The 9,844-nt window shown below is 42.1% G+C and overlaps 1 protein-coding gene across 3 annotated transcripts in view; it reads right to left on the reverse strand.

The window, feature by feature from the left end:
- Positions 1-229: 229 nt before the first annotated feature.
- The window catches only part of LOC116398354 (mucolipin-1-like), a 13,981-nt gene continuing 4,366 nt past the window's right edge, over positions 230-9,844 (reverse strand). For all 3 annotated transcript variants that reach the window (XM_031874584.1, XM_031874586.1, XM_031874585.1), the window contains exons 2-14: positions 8,735-9,009; positions 8,174-8,341; positions 7,717-7,867; positions 6,165-6,246; positions 5,936-6,032; positions 4,838-4,937; positions 4,441-4,547; positions 4,143-4,292; positions 3,962-4,063; positions 3,650-3,772; positions 2,581-2,787; positions 2,354-2,484; positions 230-1,820 (exon numbers count right to left, since the gene is read on the reverse strand). In XM_031874584.1, the coding sequence (XP_031730444.1) occupies positions 1,784-1,820; positions 2,354-2,484; positions 2,581-2,787; positions 3,650-3,772; positions 3,962-4,063; positions 4,143-4,292; positions 4,441-4,547; positions 4,838-4,937; positions 5,936-6,032; positions 6,165-6,246; positions 7,717-7,867; positions 8,174-8,341; positions 8,735-9,009 (1,730 nt within the window). In that variant the 3' untranslated portion in view covers positions 230-1,783. The remainder of the gene's footprint in view (positions 1,821-2,353; positions 2,485-2,580; positions 2,788-3,649; positions 3,773-3,961; positions 4,064-4,142; positions 4,293-4,440; positions 4,548-4,837; positions 4,938-5,935; positions 6,033-6,164; positions 6,247-7,716; positions 7,868-8,173; positions 8,342-8,734; positions 9,010-9,844) is intronic.

A 9,844-nucleotide genomic window follows, 5' to 3' on the forward strand; every position in this document is an offset into this window, starting at 1 on the left:
CCAATACAATGGGACTATACGGCACTTAGCTTGTGGTGCTCAAAGCGTTTGAAAAAACCTCAACAGCAATGTCTCTTCCTAGAAAACATGACCCGGTTACACAAGATAATCCGCAGACATAGTTGTGAGCCGTTTCATGTACAAACAAATGGTTCTACACTTGTTTATTTTGGGTGAACTGTCCCTTTAAGTTGAGGGTGACTGCTGTAGATGAAAACAAATCACGACAGAAAATGAAACAAAACGACGTTTTAATATCAACGATGATCCGTGAAACTTAAATCTGTAGATTGGCGATACATATGACACCAAGTAGATGACTTCAGGACAACCTTCAAATGCAGATCATTTGTATAACAAAAACATCAAACTGTAGGAAAGGTACATCTAGGTAATACTAGATGATATATACGTGCATGACGTATAACTAAGTTAAGACCGTTGATGGGTGTGGCACACGCTTGCCATCTAGATCCAAAACCCAACAGCATATTTAGCTTGAATGCGACACTGTTGGTTCATTAGATAAAATGTACCCCCACATCTATTAACTTGTCACAGCTTGGACCAGAGATCATCTCTCTTTCATGTAAGAAACTATTTTCTGTGAGACTCCTTTTTGATATTGTGCATTACAAAGAAAAAAAAAGATTCAAGCGTCTCCTGAACATCAAGTCACTGGTATAGAGACATCAAATATAACAAACAGACTAAAAAGCATGATTCAGTATGATGGGACATTATTATGGAGATGCGAACATGTTTCTGGCAGCATCATTAAGTTCTTGTTATCTTCCCTAAACCCTGCTTCACTCTGTCAGGAGATTCAAGTCATGTTTCTCTTAAAACACGTAAGATACGGTTTGAGGACTGCCATCGGCGCTCTACCTCTCTTGTTTTCATTGACATACTTTCACGCCATTAAAGAGACACGTATACAAGTCTGGAGGACAGCTAACCACAGGCAATGTTGAGTGCTTCATTACTCAGAAGAATGCAAAAGATATCACACACAGTCTGCTACAGCAGTACACTAGTATTCACATTTGAAGGCAACGTGATGCTTGTGCAGTACAACCGCAGCTAAATATTGAAACTTTATACGGAAGGTGCAGCTCACGGGAGAGGAAAACAAATCGGAAACCTCACGCTGCACATCTGCTTGTGGTCCTGTTTCCCGACATTTTCAAGGAAGCCATCTCCTTGATTGTCTCAAAAAAGACAAGACTACGACGAGGTGGATTCTCCCCTCATTCTGTGTGAATTTACATCTCACAAAGTTGTTTTGTGAGATGTAAAAGTGCCCTGACCTCAAGAGGTAACCTATTTTGAAATACTATCAAATCAAATAAAAAGCGCAACAAAAACAAAAACCGTCAGCACCATGTATGCACGCCTCCCCGTCCTCATCGTGGCACATGTGCCCACGTAGCATCTTAACAGGCCTGGATCAGCATTGTGCTTCATTAAATACATTAGAAAAGAAACAGTTTGTCGTTTGAAAACCAACAAGGAACAGAGAAGTGCCTGTGCATTAGTCATCCGCGATGCTGCCCAGTCCTGTCCCGTCTTTTCTTCTTTATGGACAGAAAAGACATGAGGTCCAATAAGTTGTTCCACATTTCTTCAACAGAGTGCTGGTCCAGCTGATGGTGACTCCCCATGAGGTTTGACCAGAAATACGGCATGTTGGTACAGAGAAAAGGGGCGGCAGGAGTGTGCAGTGTACCCCTGTGGTCAGCAGGGGGGGACGGTGAGGCTTCTCAGGTCACTGAGGTCAACTTCAGTTTACCAGCAGGACGTCCTCATATGTTGTTGTTCTGGGGGAAATCAAAGGAAGATGTAATGATCTCACATCATAATTACGAATTAAGTATTCTTTTACAGAGTCACATAATGGTAATATTTGCTGATACAAATGTAAAAGTGCTATGATTGAGGAACTGCCTCCAAACGGCTCTCAACATGGCGACGGCTGAGCCCCGCGGCTCGCAGCTAACGGCGCTAACAGTGCAAACGGTGCAAACAACGGCAACGGGAATAACAACACTGGTAGAGGGAGAGCGACTTCATTCTCTGCTCAGGTAGACATTACTCCACTATATCTTTACATTGCAAATAGTCGTTTGCTGCTACATTAATGCTCTGAATATCAAATTTACTACCTTTAAAATGATGTTGGAATGGAAAAGGATTAAAATACTTTTTCCAATGTGATCTTCACTGTGCTCACTCTACCTCAAAATACTTACTACTGTCTGTTATGAAGTAATTATCTGCTGACGTGTTGTTTAGATACACTTAGACATGAATATTAATAATAGATAATCATTGTGTGCCCTCTCCTCCTCACCTGTCACAGCAGCAGAAGAAGGAGCACGGCGAGGTCTCCAGACCTCTGAACTTCCCAGAATTGGGTGCGTCCGTACACTCTGCTATGAAGGCATGCAGGTCTGTGATGTGGAAGGCTTCTTGTGTTTGGTGCTGTGGAAGTCAACGAGCATACATCTTTGTTATTTTTTTACTCTATTTTTCTCCTGTGTTCCATCTATTCCCGCTGGGCGTGAAGTCAATTCCTACCTTGATGGTCTCGTAGGCTCCCGTGATGAGAGCGATGAACAGCGACAGCACCATGTAGATGAAGAGGGAGATGAAGGTGTACAGGTACACTTGGCTGAACAGCCACACCAGAGTGCTGCTCTCCTGCATCTCCGCGAACGTCACAAACATGTCGTCCCCGTTAATGAGGGAGAAGAGGCACTCTGACACCATTGACAGAGAACGGAACTGAGGGACAGAAAACAGTGATCAGGCCTCTGCAGACTGACGTCGGTTAGCAAAGCCATCAGTTTCAGTGGTTAATGCTCCACATGTGGCAGTGAGAGACAACTTCCTGAAAAATCTGGCTGCAGCAATAATGTGCATAAGACTCATGGTGTCCACTAGGGGATGAGAGGGACGACAGCTATGAGTGAGTCCAGTTTTCTGTGGTTTAAGTTTCACTGAGTCACTTTCTGTCGGAGGAGAAGTGTCCACAAAGAGAGTTTCTAATGGGAACAAGGCTTCACATCAGTTATTGAGAACGGGGACACTCTTCTCTGTTTGAATCTGGTTTTGTGGCTCAGGCCAATAGGACTGGTGTATTTTCACAAGAATTGTAAACCAAAATGCTTTTTAAGAACTGACAAACACAGTTTCCTAAATGCAAAGACTCTGTAGATTTAAAAATGGCAGAGATTATGTATACAATCAAATAAAATACTACCTATAAGTAGTAGTTTATATAAAAAAAAAAGAGCCATATGCATGTTAAAAAGTGTAAGCAATGATTACAAAAGGAGAATTTATGGAGCAGCTGTAGCGAGGTAAGTGTTTGTACGTTTAAAAAACGTTTAAAACTATTTCAATTTTTATATAAAAATAAAAATGTATTACCAAAAAGGCATGCTGGCATTTTTATGGTAGAGACAGTGTAACATTTTGTTTGAATTTGTACTGTTTCGTGCAAATTAATTGCCATTTTTTCAGTAGTATGCCAAATTGTCTGCTTAATATATTATTAACAGACCTTAATTTAAATGTCAATATAAATAAATGTACATTTCCTAAACCGAATGATTCCATCTCTGTTAGTTTGAGCTGTGTTCACCTTGACGTGGTACGGGCCCAGGACGATCCAGCCGCAGAAGCAGTAGCCCAGATAGATGACGGCCACGCAGCAGGAGAACCGGATCACGTTGGGGAACGCTGCTCGAAGCGTCACGATCAGGATCTACGGAAGGAGCAGAGACGTTGGAACGGATTACAGTGTGAGAGACGGAGCACTTGATTCACAGGACTTATTACGTGACATCAAACCATTCAGGGCAGCGTTTTTAAATCACCTTTTGACGAGTCATTAAATCAACAAGGCACTTAACAACATTACCAGCTGATGCACACCAGTGTGTCTGTGTCTTACATTGTACTTCTGGAAGAATGTGAGGTAGCGAATCACTCCGACCCACACCAAGAGCGTGGAGGTCCCCAACAGGATGCCGCACAAGTCATATGAGGACATATTCTGAGAGGAGATAAGGAAAGACACTTATAGCTTATAGCAGCTTTTGTCAGTTAAGGGTGTGACTGTACGCGGGACGCACCTTGGACTCAATGCCGATTTTGATGATGCTGCCGGTGATGGTGAAGATGTCGCTGATGGTGAGGAGGATGTACCATCCGTTAATGAACTCCATCCGGTCCGCCCAGCACACTTTACGATCCAAGGTCTCCCTGAAGAACTGCACAAACTCCTGATGGGACGCACAGAGAACATATGAGAGGAATCGGCTTGAAGCATGAGGCTTCCGTGTAGTAAAAACGGTTCACTTGGCCGGACACTCATGTTCATGCTGTAATTCAGAGCTCATTTTATTTCAACCGTAACAGACGTCGTCGTACCTGTTGCAGCGTGATGCCTCGCAGTATGGAGCGTCCACACAGCAGCAGCGACAGCATGCACACCAGAGCCACGGCGACGTCGAACGCCAAGTGTGTATAGTTCTCAGCTGGAGGTTTTTAATGAAGGGAGGAAGCAGAGCTGTTAGCAGTGTTTCAGATGGATGTAGTAGCGGTATACCACTACTGCCAAGTAGTGGTGGTGGTGTATTTATAACTTCACGCAATGAAACTTTGTGTTGGTTGAGTGAGAGTAACTGAAAGCAGCTTTTTAATGTGCATTTCCTCATGTCCTTTTAACACCTTTGCTAGCTTGCTACTGCTTCATTATCATGCTGCTGTATTTCCATGAGTGCTACGAGTCTTATGTCAGTCCCATCCGTCGATGCAGTCATCTCACCGTGTCCAGAGACACTCGGGTCTTTACACTCCTTTATTGATGCCTGGTTTTCTAACCGGATCTTCACCTTGCCGCTGTGAGCCTTGTTGTCCAGGACTATCTGCAGGAGAGAGGCAGAAACTTCAGAGGATTCATTGTTTCTCTCAAACGTGGGGCCACAGCCACCGTTGAGAACACAGAGGTCATGTCTTCTGTCATATTTTTGGAAATTTGAGAGGTTTAATGACATGAAGAGGAGTTTACCACATACAACAACACACACATTTAGGATAGTTTTTAAAGAGGATTTCGATTTTTTCTTTAGACTGTCTATTTTAAAGCGTGACTTTAAAAAAAAAATATAATAACAGAATTAAAAACAGAATTACTGCCTCACGGTTCAATACGTCCACCAACCAGTCATGTTACAGTTTACATCCATGTCTGTCCAAAATGTCATCACTTCATCATTTTATCCTATTAGGCCTTTGTGTGCACTTGTAGTTCCAGTACATGATTGACAGTGTAGAGAAGGCTTCAAATCAACGTTTAGAACAATATGTAGAGAGATAGTATGTACAGAAAATATAATTGGACAGTTAAATTACTAAATAAAATGTGACATTTTGTCATAAGAAAAAAAGAAAACTTAAATACTTCTTTAAGCAATACTTTGTTTTTTACAGAGTTTGGTTGGTGGCTGGTCGATCATTTCTCTGTAGACTCAATAATCCTAGTTATGGCCGAGGGGCCTGGGACTTGATTATGGCTTAGAGCTAACTATGCAGACTATGCAAAAAAAGAATCTGTTGCATCTTAAGGACTAATGAGCAATAAATTCTGGGTAAATCATACTTTTTCCAAGCTAATTGAACATGGCTAAAACATGGCGTCAAACCGCTCCGCTCCCTTCACTCAGAAAACACGCAAAACGCAGAAAATGTTTGTCATTTGGACGAAGACACAAAACACAATACTCCTTGAGCTCAGCAAATAAACCAAACCTCATTATATGTAATATCATGTGAACATCATCGCACCTGGATATCCCCAGTATGGGGTCTTCAGCAGTGCGGGGAACTGAACCTACGACTCTTTGCCTTAAAGATCTTCACTCACCGTTATGTGGAAAGTGTAGCAGTCTGGGATCTCATTGTTGATGATAGTCTGTATATTGATCGCCTTCAACTGGAACTCTATGCTGACGTTAATGAGCCTTAAAGAAAGAAAACACAAACAATTGGTGATTCAGAGGGAAGCATTCATACTTGTGTGTGTGTAAAAACCTATGTCAGTGTTCTTTGTATTCATGCTCGAGCGGCTTGTGGACCGAAAAATTAAGCCTTACTTGTGGAACTTGAGAGTGAAGTTCCTATAGCTGACGGTGAGCGGAGCTTGAGGGACCGCCAGCGGGATTACACCTACACAGTCTGAGATGAGTGGAGGACAGACAGAGAACGCGTTGAGTGAATACTGACACTGACACTGAAGAGAAAACAGGGAGAATTTGGCTGTTTCAAAAACAAGTATGAAATCTTTTCAGAATTATTAGAAGTAGCAGACCACAAGTCAGCCTTTCACATACATCGGATATTTTAATATGAGATTGTTTCAACTGTTCTTACTTCCTCATGATTTGGCCAAACTGTGTTCAAAAACACATTGATAAGAGGAAGTAAGAAACAGGAAACTAACATAAAATACCATAACAGGAGAAAAACATATGATAGAACAATGAGGTGGACTACAAAAAAAACCTGCCATTTAGCAAATGACGTTTAAAATGTGTCTAGAATATCAAAACATGGACGTCTGCAAAAGGTGCAATCTACAGGAGGGCATTGCATTTTCCAAAGGCAAATATTGTTGTCTTATCACGTAATAATAACCTCCGTATCTCGTAGTTGCGACTCGCTACCTCATAATTACCAGGTCAGGTGTTCCACAACAGATTAAGTGCAGTGGCAAATGCTATACTGCCACTGCAAATGTTTGTAATCACACTGGATTGCATGCTTTATCACCACAAAGCCAACTTTGTACCCAGCAAGCGTCTCATACTGTTTTCTGCTGCTCCTGAAGGAACACACAGAGTGGGCTTTCAGCCTGAGCAGTCCCTAGACTAGAGGGACGCATGCACAATGTTGACACACTAATAATAATAATAATAATAATAATAATAATAACAATAATAATAACAACAACAACATGATTACATTCCACGTTACTCAGTGACGTTAATATCTCTCAATGTCTTGAACGTGGTAAGAAAAAAACGCAAATGTAATTGCGTAGCGCCATCATCATCTTCTCAAATAGCAAAATTTGGTTATCTTTTCTAATTATGAGTCACAATTATTAAGGTTTTTTTCTCTCTTGGTATCAATTATTGCCGATATGATAAACAATACTTTGTTTTGAAGACAATTCCTTGTGTTTAAACTTACTAGAAGCCAAATTAAGACTAAGGCTGCAACGTTATGACCCAAAATGTATTTTTAATGTCAGCAGAAATATGCCAAATATGCATGAAGCACATTTTTTTGGAACAATTCATTCTTCATGGGATCTGCCTCTGTAGCACTATCTCCACTTTTCCATATATTTGTTTTAGTGTAAAAGTGAAGCGTGCATTTTTGTTTTTCAGCTGCTCTGGTTAACTTGAATCTAGCACAAATGCTCACTTCATGTGATGCATCAATTACACTCCATTAAATTCTCACAAAAATATGTTTTAAAATTGTGCCACGCATACCCATAAAAGCCCCCACCATTAAATGTAAACAGCTATTACAACGTCATAGAGACAGACGATCACAGCCTTCTAGCACTGTTACCAACGCTTATGGAATAACTGGCCAGCAATGTCCCCTTCACATTGTACAGAGAAGTCCATGTACCTGTGATGATGTGAGGGTCTATGGTGAAGGTGTCGTTGGCGGGGTCGATGCTTCCCTTCTTGTAGTACTGTTGGCAGAGGGACAGCGCGCTGCCGTTCTCACCGTAGACGTATGCATAGCGTCCCACTGTGGTCTCTGGTACGGCCAGGTACTGTGGAGAGAATGAGAGGAGGAGATTGAACTAAGTAGGGCGCCAAGTACTAAAGCCGATTGGCACTCTGTAGTTTTTGTGGAGCCAGGACGACAAGCTCTCTAACACCACCATCCATCTAACTCAGTGGGATTTTGATTCGTGACCTCCTTCTTTAAAAAATAATTTTATTGTGTTGTTCTGTTATGACAGAAAACAGGCGTCACACCTAACAATACTTAGAAAATGAGAATTAGACCTGATACCACTACTGTAATAAGTGGTTTCATAGATTGAAAACGCTTTTCTGAGTTCCTCGGGGCTTACCTGCTCCACCGCGTAGAAGATTTGGTCGTAGACGTCGCTCTGCGTGTAAACAGCAAAGGAGTCGTCTGAGGACTCATCGTAGTCTTTGAGGAAGAGGTGCTTGAAGGTCTCAGTGTTCTCCTCCTTGAAGTTCACCACCACCTGGTTACTGAGGCCAAACATCACCAACTGCAGCAGAGAGAGAGGCGAGGGTGAGGCATGAAAGAAAAAACCCTGAGGTGGAACGTTCCAGGTGCACCTATGCAGCAGACTTTGTGATTTAAAGCTAGCTGACTGGATTGTCAATCACTTCATCAGAAAGATCCCTGTGTGTTCATCAGACAGATCCCTGTCTTAGATCTAGATTCCTGACAGCTCCCACACAGGAAATATAGATAGTTATAGTTATGCACTGACAAAAACTAAATAAAGAATGCATGTATACATTTCTGACTACAGAATTCATCTACAGAGGAAGTGTACATACAAAAACATACCTGAAATACAGAGGCCCAAAGAAACACAGACGTGTGGTTCGTAACAAAAGAGGGACACAAGATTTAGACGTAGCATGTGACGCACCTGAGCCGTGACAATAATGATCTTGAGCAGCTGCAGGATCAGCTTGTATGGCTTGCGGCCCTTGGCGTGATATTTATCACAGGGGCTCATGAAGAAGTACTTCAGTTTCCTGCGAATGGCCTCCTCTTCCTGATCGGCCCTGACCCAGTGACCTGCCATCGGCGAGGGAAGCCGGTGGTTGCTGTGGTTGGTGTCATGATGGTCATGATGGTCATGCTCCCCGCTGCTGTCTGTGGAGCCGTAGCGAGTCACTGAGCTCGACCGACCTTCTCGTTCTGAAAGAAAAAATAACAAAGGAGCATTTATTTTTGTAGTTTCTTAACTTAATCTCAGACACCGAGATAAAAAACATCTGAAATGTTTCTAGTTGTCAAAGCCAAAATCCTGTATGTGTCACTGAACAACGGCCTAAACAATTGAAAGTCATTGAAAATACTGTGTGTGTGAAACATGGGCAACATCACACCCAAACATCAGCATGCTTGCATTGCAGATGTGCGAGCGTGTTAGCATGCCGATGCTAGCATTTTGCGCAAACCCCTGCGGTGCCTTTAATGCACTGTCCACACTACTCCGTTTCTCCTTGGATGCAGATTTGTCAAATAGAAACGATCTCCGTCCACACGGGAGTTTCAGCATCATTCTCGAGTTGATCTGCGTCCACACGGCAGCCTTCGAAGGCGGACAGCACGTGACCATTAACGTACACTGGGCATGCGCGTGACGGTGTAAACAGGAAGTGGATTGCTTGCTTAGTTAAAAAAAAAATATATATATATATATATATATATGACAGAGTAATAAAGTAGTCTTTAATAATGAAAGGTTGTATTTGATACTTAAGATGTTCCTCTATAAACTCAAACAGACACAGTTCGTGGAAAGTTTTAGAAGTTTTATTTTTCAGACGTAGTTACAGCGCTGCGAGTCTCTCTCCCTCTCTCTCTCAATTTACTTTAACATCAACACATAAACGTTTACTAGATTATGGGTCCATCAATGTGGTCTCTCACTCGTTTCCTCCGTGTTGTTGATGTCTGTTCTCACTAGTAGCTCTGAACGTCATGTCCGCCTAGCTAGCTTCTAAGCTAATTTTAACATTACCGCCAA

The sequence above is a fragment of the Anarrhichthys ocellatus genome, unplaced genomic scaffold (assembly GCF_004355925.1).
Source record: "Anarrhichthys ocellatus isolate YVR2014 unplaced genomic scaffold, GSC_Weel_1.0 scaffold83, whole genome shotgun sequence".
Classification (NCBI taxonomy): Eukaryota; Metazoa; Chordata; class Actinopteri; order Perciformes; family Anarhichadidae; genus Anarrhichthys; species Anarrhichthys ocellatus.